At 40.5% G+C, this 16,305-nt stretch overlaps 1 protein-coding gene across 2 annotated transcripts in view; it reads right to left on the bottom strand.

The window, feature by feature from the left end:
- Window positions 1-10,087: 10,087 nt before the first annotated feature.
- HPSE (heparanase) overlaps window positions 10,088-16,305 on the bottom strand; it is a 39,196-nt gene continuing 32,978 nt past the window's right edge. For both annotated transcript variants that reach the window (XM_002814934.6, XM_024246531.3), the window contains 2 exons: window positions 15,461-15,607; window positions 10,088-10,276 (listed from right to left, as the gene is read on the bottom strand). In XM_002814934.6, coding sequence (XP_002814980.2) covers window positions 10,117-10,276; window positions 15,461-15,607 — 307 coding nt within the window. In that variant the 3' untranslated portion in view covers window positions 10,088-10,116. The remainder of the gene's footprint in view (window positions 10,277-15,460; window positions 15,608-16,305) is intronic.

Genomic DNA, 16,305 nt, shown 5'->3' on the forward strand with positions numbered 1-16,305 from the left:
ACTTTCATTGCGAGGCGGGGACAGGGAAACAACAATAGAGAAATAACGGATTGGTTAACATTAGGTTACTCCAGGTTGAGGACTAAAACAGGAAACTTAATTGTCATGACGATTGCATTTTGAAACGGCCTGGTTGGAAAACTGGCTGTTGTCTTTCCTGACTTCTCAGAATGTCAGATACAACTTAGTTTTAGTTTGGTGACTTGGAACTTTAGCATGGGTGACTCTTGATTCTTAGTCTCATCTGTTGGGACCTAGTGCAGGAACTTAGTTCAAAACAATAGTCCCCTATAATTTAACCCGATTATCAGCTTTCTCCATAAAATGAAAAGGATAGTGTTTATTCATATGGAACAGTTGTACCAGGAAAAAAAAAAAAACAACTTTGAAAAACCTACTGAATCCAAAAGAAGAGTTTGCGTACGCGTTTAGCCATTTTTTTAAAAAAAGGGCACCAAGTGGCCACATACAAGACTGTAAATTAAAATCGCATTCAGGGTCAAGGGATGTTGATTACACAAGTGAAAATTTTAAATTTGACAGCCCTTCAAAGGAGTTGTTGTAGTCAGCAGACAACCAACATGTGTGATGCTAGGAACCTGAAGCTGAAAAGTCTGGTCAGCACAGAGTCTTGCTCTGTCATCCAGGCTGGAGACCAGTGGAGGGATCATGGCTCACTGCAGCCTCCACCTCTTGGGCTCAATCGATCCTCCCATCTCAGCATTCTAAATATCTGGGATCACAGACACGAGCCACCGTGGCTGGCTAATTTTTTAATTTTTCATAGAGAGGAGGTCTCACTATATTGCCCAGGTTGGTCTTGAACACCTGGGCTAAAGAGATCCTCCTGCCTCAGATGGTCAGCACTCTTATTCATAAGCAACTCTGTATATCGCTGTGTGCCAGGCACTTTACATGTATCAACTCATTTAACCTCTCACTGAGTAATCCTAGGCAAGTCACTCATCTGGATTTTAATATTCTAGGAAGTTGACTTTGTCTTTAGGCTCCTTTCTGTAAAACATGTACAATGATTCTGTGACTTCTTGCATGGCTCAAGTACAGCAAGTTGGATGCCTGGCCACTTTGGTGCAATGAGGCAGGGGGTACCTAGCCTTTCTCCTGCCTGCAAAGAATAAAGGCCAACAGGCAATTTAGTAACACTCCTAGTCGTTAGATTGGAGATGATTTAGATCTGACTCAAACCTGAAAAGGGTGTAATATCAGTCATGTATTGCACCCATGACTTTCCAATTTAGGTCCAAACTCTTTGTTTAAAAAAAATATTAAGAATTTCAAGATGGCAACAGCAGGACATTAAACCAAGTACAAGGTCCTTCTTAGTGTAGGCCCTGGGTGACTGCACAGGTACCCATGATGCTGACCCTGCCCAGAGGTGATTCAATCCTAAGATATTTGGTCCAATTAAAGTACACAGGAAACTGAGATGGGTACCCACATGTTACTCTGCTAATTTGTAGGACAAGCAAACAGTCACATAGAGTAGAGCCCTAACTTTCAGGAGTCTCCTCTAGACTAATGCCAAGGCACAGTATGCCCTTGGGAAAGCCGTTTAACTGCTGCAAACTCTTCAGAAAAGGAAGGGACCAGGCTTTCTCTAAAAGGGCCTGTAAGGCTCCGATTCCTCATTTTGTTTTTTTTTTTTTTTGAAGTTATTTTTCTTTTTTTAAAAATTTTATTATTATTATACTTTAAGTTTTAGGGTACATGTGCACAACGCCGATTCCTCATTTTGGATTGGGCAGGAACTCGTTTTGTTTTAAACCTATTACCCACAGGAACTGAAATGGTTAATTTTACATGTTAATTTGGCTAGGCCACAGTGCCAAAATGTTTGGTCAAAAATTATTCTGGCTAGGCGTTGTGGCTCACACCTGTGATCCCAACACTTGAGAGACCCAGGTGAGAGAATTGCTTGAGCCCAGGAACTCAGGACCAGTCTAGGCAACATAGTGAGACCTCATCTCTACTAAAAATTCAAAAATTCGCTGGGAATAATGGCATACGCCTGTGGTCCCAGCTACTTGGGAGGCTGAAGTGGGAGGATTGCTTGAGCCCCTGAGGTTGAGTCTTCGTGAGCCATGATCATGCCACTGCACTCCAGCCTGGGTGACAGAGTAAGACCCTGTCTCAAAAAAACAAACAACAAACCTCTTTCATCTTTTTTTATGGTGGCCAGAAGAATGAATTACAATGACTGACAAGGCTTTGGAAACAAGACAACCCCTCCCCATATCACAAGGACTGAGAAAGGTAATCAAATAGATTTTGCAGTATTTTCGAAGGTGGTAAGTGGTATGGAGAAAAGAAGAGTAACAGGGAAAAGTAGGGACAGGTTGTATGTATACTTAAATATGGTAATTGGGGTGGTAGGGCAGCCCTGATCTCACTTTCTCAAAGACTTGAAGGAGGTAAGGGAGTAGCTATGAGAGATCTGAGGGAAGAATATCACTAGATACTCTTAGAGGGATGGCTAGTGCAAAGGCCCTAAGATGGGAGCAAGCTTGAAGTGTTTTCTTAATAAGAGCAAGGAGGCCAGTGTGGATAGAGTAGAGTGAGCAAAAGGGAGAGAGATCAGGGAGGAGAGTAGAGAGGACTAGGGACCAGGTAGTGTGGGGTCTTACATACCATGGTAAGGACTTTGGCTTTTCTCTAAGTGAAACAAGAGGGAGCCATTAGAGGATTGTGAACAGAACAGAGACATGACCCAACTTCTATTTTATTTTTCTCTCATAGTTCTTGTCTCATACTGACTTATATTTTAAATAATTACTCTCACTACTGGGTTGAGAGTAAACTGTAGGCAAGCAGTGAGATAAGTAGGGATATTAGTTAAGAGGCTTATGAAGTTCAGGTTGGTAGCTTACACCTGTCATCTCAACATTTTGGGAAGCTGAGGCAGGATTGCTTGAGCCCAGGAGTTCAAGACCAGCCTGTGCAACAAAGTGAGACCTCATCTCTACAAAAATCTTTAAAAAAATTAGCTGGGCGTGGAGGTGCACTCCTTTAGTCCCAGCTGCTCAGGAGGCTGAGGTAGGAGGATCACTTGAGCCTGAGAGGTCAAGGTTGCAGTGCATACCACTGCACTCCAGCCTAGGTGACAGAGTAAGAACGTGTCTCAAAAAAACTAGACAAGTAAACCATTATTCTGGTTGTTTCTATGAAGGTGTGATATGGTTTGGCTGTGTCCCCACCCAAATCTCATCTTGAATTGTAGCTTCCATAAATTCCCACCTGTCATGGGAGGGTCCCAGTGGGAGGTAATTGAATCATGGGGGCAGGTCATTCCCATGCTGTTCTTAAGACAGTGAACAAGTCTCACAAGATCTGATGGTTTTATAAAGGTGAGTTCCCCTACACAAGCTCTCTTGCCTGCTGCCACGTAAGATGTGCCTCTGCTCCTCCTTCAACTTCATGATTGTGAGGCCTCCCCAGCCATGTGGAACTGTAAGTCACTTAAATATCTTTCCTTTATAAATTACTCAGTCTCAGGTATGTCTTTTTTAGCAGCATCAGAACAGACTAATACAATAAATTGGTACTAGTATAGTGGGGTGCTGATGTAAAGATACCCGAAAATGTGAAAGTGACTTTGGATCTGGGTAACAGGCAGTTTGGAGGGCTCAGAAGGCAGGAAGATGTGGGAAAGTTTGGAACTTCCTAGAGATTTGTTGAATGGCTTTGACCAAAATGCTGATAGTGATATGGACAGTAAAGTCCAGGCTGAAGTAGTCTCAGATGGAGATGAGGAACTTGGGAACTGGAGCAAAGGTGACTCTTGCTATATTTTAGCAAAAAGACTGGTGGCATTTTGCCTCTGCCCTAGAGATTTGTGGAACTTTGAACTTGAAAGAGATGATTTAGGGCATCTGGCAGAAGAAATTTCTAAGCAACAAAGCATTCCAGAGGTAACTTGGGTACTGTTAAAAGCATTTAGTTTTGTGTATTAACAAAGATATGGTTTGGAATTGGAACTTGTGTTCAAAAGGGAAGGACAACATAAAAGTTCAGAAAATTTGCAGCCTGATGATATGATAGAAAGGAAAAACCCATTTTCTGAGGAGAAATTCAAGGGGGCTGCAGAAATTTGCATAAGTAATGAGGAGCCAAATGTGAATCACCAAGACAATGGGGAAAATGTCTCAGGGCATGTCAGAGGTCTTCATGGCAGCCCCTCCCATCACAAGCCAGGAGGCCTAGGAAGAAAAAATGGTTTTGTGGGCCGGGCCTAGGGCCTTGCTGCTTTGTGCAGTCTTGGGACTTGGTGTCCTGCATCCCAGCTGTGGCAAAAAGAGGCCAACGTACAACTCAGCCCATTGCATCAGAGGCTGCAAGCCCCAAGCCTTGGTGGCTTACACGTGGTGTTGTGCCTTAGGGTGCACAGAAGTCAAGAACTGATGTTTGGGGACTTCTGCCTAGATTTCAGAGGATGTATGGAAATGCCTGGATGTCCAGGCAGAGGTCTGCTACAGGGGCAGAGCCCTCATAAGAGAACTTCTACCAGGGCAATGCAGAAGGGAAATGTGCGGTGTGAACCCCCACACAGAGTCCCCACTGGGGCACTGTGTAGTGGAGCTGTGAGAAGACAGCCACCATCCCTCAGACCCCAGAATGGTAGATCCACTGACAGCTTGCACTGCACACCTGGAAAAGCTTTGATCAGTTAATGCCAGCTCATGAAAGCAGTTAGGAGAGGGGCTGCACCCTGCAAAGCCACAGTCTGGGGCTGCCCAAGACCATGGGAACCCACCTTTTGCATCAGTGTGACCTGGATGTGAGACATGGAGTCAAAGGAGATCATTTTGGAGCTTTAAGATTTGGCTTCCCTGCTGGATTTCAGATTTGCATGGGGCCTGTAGCCCCTTCGTTTTGGCCAATTTCTTTCATTTGGAACACGTGTGTTTATCCAATGCCTGTACCTCCATTGTATCTAGGAAGTAACTAATTTGCTTTTGATTTTATATGCTCATGGGAGAAGGGACTTACCTTTTCTCAGATGAGATTTTGGACTGTGGACTTTTGAGTTAATGCTGAAATGAGTTAACACTTTGGAGGACTGTGGGAAGGTATGATTGATTTTGAAATGTGAGGACATGAGATTTGGGAGGGGCCAAGGGTGGAATGATACTGTTTGGCTGTGTCCCCACCCAAATCTCATCTTGAACTGTAGCTCCCATAATTCCCATGTGTTGTGGGAGGGACCCAGTGGGAGGTAATTGAATAATGGGGTGGGTGTTTCCTGTGTTCTCGTGATAGTGAATACATCTCATGAGAACTGATGGTTTTATAAAGGGGAGTTCCCCAGCACAAGCTCTCTTGCCTGCCACCATGTAAGATGTGCCTTTGCTCCTCCTTCAACTTCTGCCATGATTGTGAGGCCTCCCAAGCCATGTGGAATTGTGAGTTAATTAAAGCTCTTTCGTTTATAAATTACCCAGTCTGCAGTATGTCTTTATTAGCAGCATGAGAACAGACTAATATAGGGTATTTTAGGATGAAATTAACATTTAAATTGGTGGATTTTGAGTAAAGCAGATTGCCCTCCATAATGTGGTCGGGCTTCATCCAATCTGTTGAAGGCCTGAATAGAACAAAAGACTGACCTACCTCAGGCAAGAAGGAATTCTCCCAGCAAATGGCCTTTGGACTTGGACTTCAACTGCAACATCGGCCCTTTCCTGGGTCTCCAGCCTGCCAGCTAGCCTACCCTGCAGATTTTGGATTCAGCAGCCTCCATAATTGCTTGAACTAATTCCTTAAAATAAATCAGCTGGGTGCAGTGACTCACACCTGTAATCCCAGCACTTTGGGAGGCCGAGGCGGGCGGACCACAAGGTCAGGAGATTGAGACCATACTGGCTAACATGGTGAAACCCCATCTCTACTAAAAATACAAAAAATTAGCCGGGCTTGGTGGCGGGTGCCTGTAGTCCCAGCTACTGGGAAGGCTGAGGCAGGAGAATGGTGTGAACCCGGGAGGCAGAGCTTGCAGTAAGCCAAGATCGCCCCACTGCACTCCAGCCTGGGTGACAGAGCAAGACTCTGTCTCAAAAAAAAAAAAAAAAATCTCTTTATATCTTTATATATATCCTATTGGTACTGTTTCTCTTCTCTAGAGAACCCTAATGCAGAAATGTTGCACCTAGTGAATGGAGAATAAATTCATTCATCCCACAAATATTTGTTTAAATGGTGCGTCAACCAGAACATTCATTCCACTTTACGTGTACCCTTCATTTTAGCAGATTTACATGTTTGAACCACTTCTACATTCATATTTTTCATCTCTACTATGTTTCATCTGATTTTTGTGGTTGATTTTTGTGGTGTTTTAGGTTTAAAAAATATTTATTGGTCAGGTGTGGTGGCTTATGCCTGTAATCCCAATACTATGGGAGGCTGAGGCAGGCAGATTGCTTGAGCCATGGAGTTCAAGACCAGCCTGAGCAACATATCAAAACATTGTCTTCACAAAAAATACAAAAATGCATGGTGGCATGCACTTGTAGTCCCAGCTACTAGGGAGGCTGAGGTGGGTTGAGCCCAGGAGGCCTAGGCTGCAGTGAGCCATAAGCATGCCATACCACTGCACTCCAGACTGGGTGACAGAGTGAGACCCTTTCTCAAAAAAAGAGAAAAAAGAAAAGAAAATATTTATTATTTGACTCCCAAGATGTTAAAATGACTTTCAAGCTTAACAAATACGATCATTAACTATAATTGCTTCCAGCCTTAAAATAATTTTATGTGAAACTGGTGTTCTTTATAGAAATTGTAATTGACAATAATGTAACTGTAAAATGATAGCTGATGAGAAATAAGAGAATAATAAGAGACAAATTTTGGGAGGCATCCCCTACAATTCTCGGTAGTGCTGGTGGAACTGAACGCTCATTGCCCACAGCAGCGAACTCAACAGCAAAAATTAATATTGGTTTTTTCTTCTCTTCCCTCTCACATTCCCTGATCTCTCATTCCTTATTCCAAATAACCCACCTGACCCCAAGTCCTTGTCTCAGACTGTGCATTGGAAAACCCCCACTTCTGATACCTGATAGTATAACAAGGGGTGAAACAACACACTAGCGGTTCTAGATCCTGTTTCCAGGTATAAACAAAGCAGTGAAGGAAAACAAGGCTTCCAAATGTAGGATTCTGTAGGCTTTAGCGTTACTAAAAGAATAGTCATACAATATCAAGGTTATAAAAATTACTTTATTTCAAATGTGAAAATATAAAAACCACTTACATATAAAATTTAAGAGTATTGAAAGATCTAAAATTTAATTTTCAGCTTTAGCTCCTTACAAATCTACTTAAATTGAATGAAATTGAATGCAATTAACCTAAGTGTCCATCAACTGATGAGCAGATAAAGAAAATGTGGAATATATATACCATGGACTATTACTCAGCCATAAAGAAGAATAAAGTAATGTATTTTGCAGCAACTTGGATGGAACTGGGGGCCATTATCCTAAGGGAAGTAACTCAGGAATGGAAAACCAAATACTGCATGTTCTCACTTATAAGTGGAAGCTTAGCTGTGGGTACACAAGAACATACGCAGTGGTATAAGGGACGTTGGAGATTCAAAAGGGAGGAGGGCGGAAGGAGGGTAATGGATGAAAAATTACCTATTGGGTACAACGTACATCACTCAGGTGACAAGTACACTAAAAGCCGAGTCTTCACCACTACACAATTCACCCCTGTAAGCAAAAAGTGTGTATCCCTAAAGCTATTAAAATAAAAAATTTTAAAGATACTATATTCATAACAGGCATACATTTAAAGAATATTAATCCTTAAGAGGGGAAAATAATTACATTTTTTCACTGGTAAAAAGCGCAGAACTGCAGTGTTCAGTTTGTAGACTGACCAACACCCTTTCCATTCCAAAGGGTTACTCAGAGACAATTATAGGAACCTCGTTGTTGTTGGCAGTGACTGGTGAAATGGCCACATTACCCATTTCTGAACAATAAGACATGAGGAGACATGAGGAAAGGTTTGCTGTGAGAAGCTCTGAAAAAGAGTTATTCAAGTCTACGAGGGAGACTCAAAAAATGGCTCATTTTCTTCCTCTGGTTGCTGTGAGGTTTGAAGGGGTCCATGAAACAGCTACAGCTATCATGCTACCAGAGTCTGAGAATGAAGCCAGCGCTAAAGATGGCAGAGCAGAGAGCTGGAAAGAACCCAGATCCCTGGTGACGTACTGAAGTGCTGGAGCCTGGCCTGTTTGAACGTCTAGTTATTTGGGGATATACATTTCCTTATTGTTTAAGCCATTTGAATTAGGAGTTTCTGTTACTTGCAGCCAAAAGCTTCCCAACTGAAACAAGGATGAAAGGTAGAGAAAAAGCAAACATTAACAGACGGTTATAAGGTATTGGGTGTTTTCTAAAATGTATCCTCTTGATAAATCAATTTCATTTATAGTAATTTTAAGTTTACAGAATCTCTTCACCTCTGAATTGTCATTAACCATTTTTTATACTATCATATCTAACAGTCTGTCCTCTCACATATTATTGCTGACAAAGAAAACCAAAAGAAGAAAATCAGCAAAATCTAGCTCTCTTTTAAGGTGCAAATAGGTAAGTTTCTCTTTTACAACCAGTTTCATGGTAATGGCAGTACACTTTTTCTGATGGGAGCCTATATAGATGGCACACAAAGGAAAGAATTCTAAAGTCTTCTAATACATTTTGAAAGAGAAATATACAGCTAAGCACCTTCTTAAAACTCATAATATATCCTTCACTTCCTTGCTTCCTGTCCATATTAGGAGCATTCACATACATTTTTAATAACTTTTGTTTTTTTGAGATGGAATCTCACTCTGTCACCCAGGCTGGAGGGCAGTGGCACAATCTCGGCTCACTGCAACCTCTGCCTCCTGGGTTCAAGTAATTCTCTTGCCTCAGCCTCCCAAGTAGCTGGGACTACAGGTGTGCACCACCACACCCAGCTAATTTTTGTATTTTTTAGTAGAGATGGGATTTCACCATGTTGGCCAGGCTGGTCTCAAATATCTGACGTCAGGTGATCCATCCGCCTTGGCCTCTCAAAGTGCTAGGATTACAGGTGTGAGCCACTGCGCCCAGCCATTTTTAATAACTTTAAATAAAGACTGGGTGTGGTGGCTAATCGCTGTCCCCACAGGTATTAAAGTCTTTTGCTGACTAGCAACACTGCACAGAGGTAACATCAAATGATCTCCTGCTGTACCATGCTGTACTCCCAAAGAAATCCCAGCACCTGGAAGGCCAAGATGGGAGGATCATTTGAGTCCAGGAGTTCAGGACCAGTTTGGGTAACATAGCGAGACCCCATCTCTACCAAAAAATTTTTTAAAACTAGCCAAGTGTGATGGCATGTGTCTGTGGTCCTAGCTACTTGGGTGCCTAAGTGGGAGGATGACTTGAGCCCAGGAGTTAAAAGGCTGCAGTGAACTATGACTGCACCACTGCACTCCAGCCTGGGCAACAGAGTGAGACCCTGTCTCAAAAATAAAACACTGCCGGGTGTGGTGGCTCACGCCTGTAATCCCAGCACTTTGAGAGGCTGAGGCGGGTGGATCACTTGAGGACAGGAGTTCGAGGACAGGAGTTTGAGACCAGCTTGGCCAATATGGCGAAACTCCATCTCTACAAAAAATATAGAAAGTAGGTGGGTGTGGTGGCACATGCTTATAATCTCAGCTACTCAGGAGGCTGAGGCAGGAGAATTGCTTGAAGTTGCAGTGAGCCAAGATCGCACCACGGCACTCCAGCCTGGGTGACAGAGAGAGACTGTGTCTCAAAATAAATAAATAAATAAATAATAAAACAAAACAAAACTTTAGATAAAAGTAAAACATGCAAAATGCTAAACAGTATTTGGGACAAGGTATTATTAGCTATTATTATTAGCAGTGTTCTACCTAGCGAGATCGAAATACTGTGCTAAATCTAGCACTGAGAGTGTCCCAGTGTCTCTCAAGCACCCACTAGTTGCTTTGTAAGGTATCTGCTTCCTTTCCTATAACTTGAGTTGCTTTACTCTTAGTCTACTTGAAAAATTCAGTGTCAGGACTAGTATATTTTATTTTCAGATGCAAGCAGCAACTTTGGCATTTCTTATCACAAAAAAACTATATGAGAAAGCTGGCAAGCCCAGTGAACTTCCTGGCCGGAGAGGTTTTTCCATTAAAGGTGGCAAGGTTTGATCATCCACCATCTTTAGAGTTTGACCATTGAGTTGGACAGATCTGTAAAGGAGAAAGATACACCGAGTTAACCAAGTGGTGCATGCCCCACCCATGCTGCTACAAAAGTCATGAAATCTTTTTTAGACCAAATAAACTTTTTTGTGTGTGTGTGGCAGCCTATATTATATAACTTGTATTTCAACACTTTATCAGTTAGGCATTTGACCTAGATAATCTTTAAGCTACAATGGCAGAGTTGAGTAGTTATGATAGAGACCATATGGACTCCAAAGCCAGAAATACTTACTGTCTGGCCCATTACAGAAAATGGAACACACACAATCTATACTAGGCAATATGATGGCGGTATAAAAAGGATAAACATGACACAACTTCTGGAATGGTGGCTATTTTATTTAATGGCCAATAATTGAAACCTTTTTTATGTAAAGCAAATAGATATATAGAATTGAATGCAGTTTTTATGAATTTAGCATAAATGGTAGCCAATGAAATTTCTCACTTGTAACTATGCCCATAAACTAACTCCCCTCTCCCTGCAGGAGGTATGCATTTATTTTCTTACTGTTATTAAGAAATTTTGGTAGAATGCTGTGGTGAAACAAAAACAATTTGGCTGAACTACAGAAAATTTTATATTTTCTATATATTTCACTATTGGAATTCAGATTAAAAACTGTTGAACGTTTTTAAAAATTAAGGAAAAGCGTTATTTCTTATACATACTTATTATTTAAATCAACTTAATGCATATTCACAGGAGCAAATCAATATAGGCAAGAGCTTATGAAGAAAAGCTTTAGTCGGCTGTAGGTCTATTGATATTTTCATAATTCTAAATAAGATGCTTATATCTCTTTTTCTGAAATATGTTTTATATTGTGAACAAAGTTAGCACTCTTTAAATATTGAAAACTTGTAAGATTAGGCTGAGCACAGTGGTTCACACCTGTAATCCCAGCACTTTGGGAGGCTGAGGCAGGCAGATCACTTGAGGCCAGGAGTTCAAGATCAGCCTGGCCAACATGGCAAAACTCTATCTCTACCCAAAAATACAAAAATTAGCCGGGCATGGTGGTGTGTGCCTGTAGTCCCAGCTACTCAGGAGGCTGAGACATGAGAATCGTTTGAACCTGGGAGGCGGAGGTTGCAGTGAGCCGAGATTGCACCACTGCACTCCAGCCTGCTAGAGCAAGATTCTGTCTAAAAAAAAAAAAAAAAAAGAAAAGAGAACGTATAAGATTAGTTACTGTCAGAGTTATATTTATATCATTTATGTAATACATGTAATGTATGTAGAACACTTATAACAGTATCTTTTATATAGTAAACACTATAAAAGTATTATCTATCATTATTATTACTCGGATAAATATAAGAAAAGTAACCTGTCATTATAACCATTTAAAATATTTTGATGTATATTCATTCCTTCATCTATTTTTTATGTACATGTATACAGTCATATGCCACATAAGGATGTTTTGGTCCACCATGGACCGCATATATGAGTGTGGTTCCATAAAATGATAAAATTATAATTCCTAGTGCCTAGCAATGTCATAGTCATTGTAACATTGTAGCACAACACATTAGTTTTCTATGTTTAGGTATGTTTAGATACACAACTACTTAACACAATGGTAACCTGCCATTGTGTTAAGTATTTGTATATTCACTACAGTAACATGCTTTACAGGTTTGTAGCCTAGGAGCAACAGGCTAGTCATGTAGCCTAGATGTATAGTAGGCTAGACTGTCTAGGTTCCTGTAAGTTCACTCTATGATGTTCACACAAGGATGAACTCACCTATCGACACATTTCTCAGAACGTATCCCCATCATTAAGCAACACATGAGTGTGCACATTTTTTTTTTTACTTAAGTATGGGTATATTGTATTTTCTTAAAACTTGATTCTTTCCCCCACCCCAGCACATCGTAACTTTTTCTCACACCATTAAACATTCATCCACTACATAATTTTAATGTCTACACAGGATTCCATGGTGTGAGTATATTAGTTTATTTACTTAATTCTCTAATGTTAGATATTTTTCCATGTAGCATTATTGCATATATTTTTTCCTTAAAAAAATCTCTCACACCCTGTCCTCATTAAGCATCAGTGAGCAGAAAAACTGGTTTCCATTTTGACCTAATGAGACGCTCAGCCCTGGGTTCTGTAACTTAAGACATATCAATAGCACGCCCATGATTGTAGCAGAGGCTAGCATGCCTGCATTGCAGTTGTACTCAGTCTATATGAGTTGGTTTTGTTTAAAAGCCTATATCACCTCAATTTTTAGATGGGGTGAAGGGGGAAATGCCATGACCATCATCAGGAAACCACAAACAAAAATAGGTCTTGAAAATATCTCCAGCTAACAGTGGTAAGAGCCTGTTCTGCATGAAATTAAGAACCTTGCAAGAGTCACACAAAATTTTAGATATGCTTTTGGAGAGGATATTTTGCTGCAAAGTTTAAAGGTAAATCTGATCACTGTGAATTAATCCTGCTGGGGATCAGATGAGGTACATGGGCAAGATATTATACCATCAGGCCATATTGCTTAATCAGCTGTACCTTTATCTGAAAGATGCTACACATATATCAAGGGTAAGCTTAATGTATGCTGATTATTTTCACATCAGGTTGGGCAATGAGGGTGGGGTTTAATTTGGGTGTAGTGTCTTATTTTTATATTCTGAAGTCAATAACGTGATGACAAAGAAATAGAAGATGTTTGTCAAATTTCAGATGAAATGAAGCTGGAAGGAATTAGAAAGCAACAGATTCGGTGGAAATGGGGATGCTGGGCAAAATGTATGAGATAGATATAAAATACTGCCTTTATGTTAAAAATATGTTCATTCAGCCCAGATGAGGTGGGTCATGCCTGTAATCCCAGCACTTTGGGCAGCTAAGGCAACAGGATTGCATGAGTCCAGGAGTTCGAGACCAGCTTGGGCAATATAGTGAGACCTTGTCTCTATTTTTTTTTTTAAAACCATATGTTCATTTAAATATTTATTAAAGTCTTACTATGCAGGACCCTAATAATTTTTAGGGCTGGGTGCAGTTTTTCATGCCTGTAATCCCAGCACTTTGGGAGGCTGAGGAAGATCACTTGAGCTTAAGAGTTTGAGACCAGCCTGGGCAACATAATGAGACCTCGTCTCTACAAAAAATTAAAAAATTAGCCAGGTGTGGTAGCATAAGCCTGTGGTCTCAGCTACTCAGAAGGCTGAGGAGGAAGGATCACTTGAGCCCAGGCAGCGGTGGCTGCAGTGAGCTGTGACTGCACCACTACTCTCCAGCCTGGGAGACAGAATGAGACTCCCACCTCAAAAATAATAATAATGACAGTAATAATTTTTAAAGGTGACTGTTGTTTAACTCTCCGACGTCATTAATATGAGTAAGCGCACAGACTGTGCACTCATAAACTTATCTAGGATACTTTTTTGCAAAATTTTAAAGACAGAAGAGTGTAAGTAATATATACTCATCAAAGAGAATTTAGGGGAACAAAACATTGTCTATAATTTCACCAGTTTTCCAATTATAAAACATGAAATGTGTGATCAGAATGTAATGGGGCAGGGCACGGTGGCTCACTCATGTAATCCCAGCACTTTGGGAGGCTAAGGCAGGTGGATCACTTGAGGTCAGGAGTTCAAGACCAGCCTGGCCCACATGGTGAAACCTCATCTCTACTAAAAATACAAAAATTAGCCAGGTGTGGTGATGCATGCCTCTAATCCCAGTTACTAGGGAGGCTGAGCTGGGAGAATCGCTTGAACCCGGGAGGCGGAGGTTGCAGTGAGCCTAGATCACGCCACTGCACTCTAGCCTGGGCAACAAAGTGAGACTCTGTCTCAAAAAGAAAGAAAGAAAAAAATGTCTACAGAGGCTATGTTGGAAAGGCTCTTGGGAAGACCTCTGGATCTCTCCCCCGACCCTGCCTTTTTCCTATTACATATTATATGATTATAGTTACAGTAAAATAAAGCATAGAGGGGAAAAAATAAAAGAGCAGTACCCAGTGTTAATAATGTTTGTCTGTGGGGGACAGGACTTTGGAGAAAGCATGCTTACTGTGCTGCCTCAGGTTCTGAGGCTGATAGTCCTGGAACACATCACTTATGTGGCATTTGCAAAGACGGGAGGAGATGGTGAGAATTTTGTAAACTCTTAATTTTTATTTATTTATTTTATTTTATTTAATTATTTTTTAAATATAAATAAATAATATTTATTTATTTATTTATTTATTTATTTTTTTGAGACCCAGGCTGGGTGACAGAGGCACCATCACAGCTCACTGCAGCCATGACCCCCTGGGCTCAAGCAATCCTCCCACCTCAGCTTCCCAAGTAGCTGGGACTACAGGCACGTGCCACCACGCCTGGCTAATTTTGGTATATTTTGTAGAGAGAGTTTTGCCATATTGCCCAGGCTGGTCTCAAACTCCTGGGCTGAAGTGATCTGCCTGCTTCAGCTTCCCAAAGTGTTGGGACTACAGGCGTGAGCCACTGCGCCAAGCCTGTAAACTCTTTTTATGCTCCAATATGAGAATAGTCATGAGAAAGGAACTCCTTCCAACATACATTGAACAGAAACCTTAAAATATTTATATGCCTAGCTCTTCAAGACTCATAGTCATTTTTTGGCACTCCATTGAATACCGGCTTCTATAAGATGTAGTCAATAATTGGTTTTTGAAACCAAAGTGTATGAGAATCTACTTAAGAAGTATACTCTAGCTATTCTTTTTCTTACTCTAACCAATAAAAATTAATGCTGTAAAAGAATCACACTGATCTCACATGGTATGATATTTTATACCAACCCACATACCTTTGATAGCAATTATATAAAGGTATATTTTGCTTTAGTGAATGTGTTACCAAGAATTATGTCTTTTTAGAGTAAATAATTTAAATGCGTTGAGTGGATCTTGATATGTCAAGTTATTTTGAAATGCAAACTTATTCTCTAAGATAACTGCTAGTTTGTGTTCACATCTTTTTGCTTTAGACTCTTAGGGTGAGTTATACTCATATTAGTAAGTATTCATACATAAATTTCCTGAATATTAAGAATTATTAGAACTTGAAATAGTTGACTTTGTCTTTTGCTCCCTGTCCAAACTCTCTATTCTGATGAACACCAATAAATTTAATGAAAGTTTGGAATGAACAAGGAAAATTACTTACTTGGAAAGTAATCCATGAGGTCCCAAAGGTCTTAGAAGGTATTTATCCACTTGTTTGTTAAAAAAAGGATAGGGTAACCGCAAGTACTTGGTGACATTATGGAGGTTTATGGCATACAGAGTTAAATCTCCTTCTTTATACCTTGGACTAAAAGCAAAGAGGTTAACTCAATAAAAATATTTATCTAATTTAAGCAATTAAAAACTCAATTACAAATGTGATCCTAAGTATTAGTATCCATAATGACAATCCGTAATGCATCCTAAGTATTAGGATCCATAACGACAGTGGGCCCTCTTAGTCTCCTTCTTTTATGATCATTTTAGACCACTAGTGTGCTCCTATTTTGAAAACACAATTAAAAACATTGCCGTTCACGCTACCAGTGTGTGGGCTAGAGCACACTGAGATCCTCACAGCTCTGACAGCTGGGTTGTTAAGAGGCCAGCCAGACTATCCATTTTCAGACATAGGAAGGTAAACGGCAAATTTTGTGGGTTCATGTGAATTCAAATTATAAACCATAAAAACAGGGGCTTTTCCTAGCCTTATAAAAAGACTGAAACTTATAAGAAAATTAAATCTACTGACATTTTTTATGAATTTATCTATTCAAACCATTCCCCTCGCTACTTCCCACTGGGGTCCTCACTATCCAGAGTTCCCAGTCACCAACAATCGGAAATGGTAGGTGGTCTTTTTTGGCTAGAATTAGTATTTCAGCATCATCTTACCAGGAATGATAGATTGAAACCTATCTAGAGAATATTCCTGAGATTTAGGAACATTTTTTGCTACCTAAAGCAAGAGTATGAGGCCACAAAAATCTCGATGCCTTCTCAACT

This window comes from Pongo abelii, chromosome 3 (assembly GCF_028885655.2).
Source record: "Pongo abelii isolate AG06213 chromosome 3, NHGRI_mPonAbe1-v2.0_pri, whole genome shotgun sequence".
In the NCBI taxonomy this organism is placed as follows: Eukaryota; Metazoa; Chordata; class Mammalia; order Primates; family Hominidae; genus Pongo; species Pongo abelii.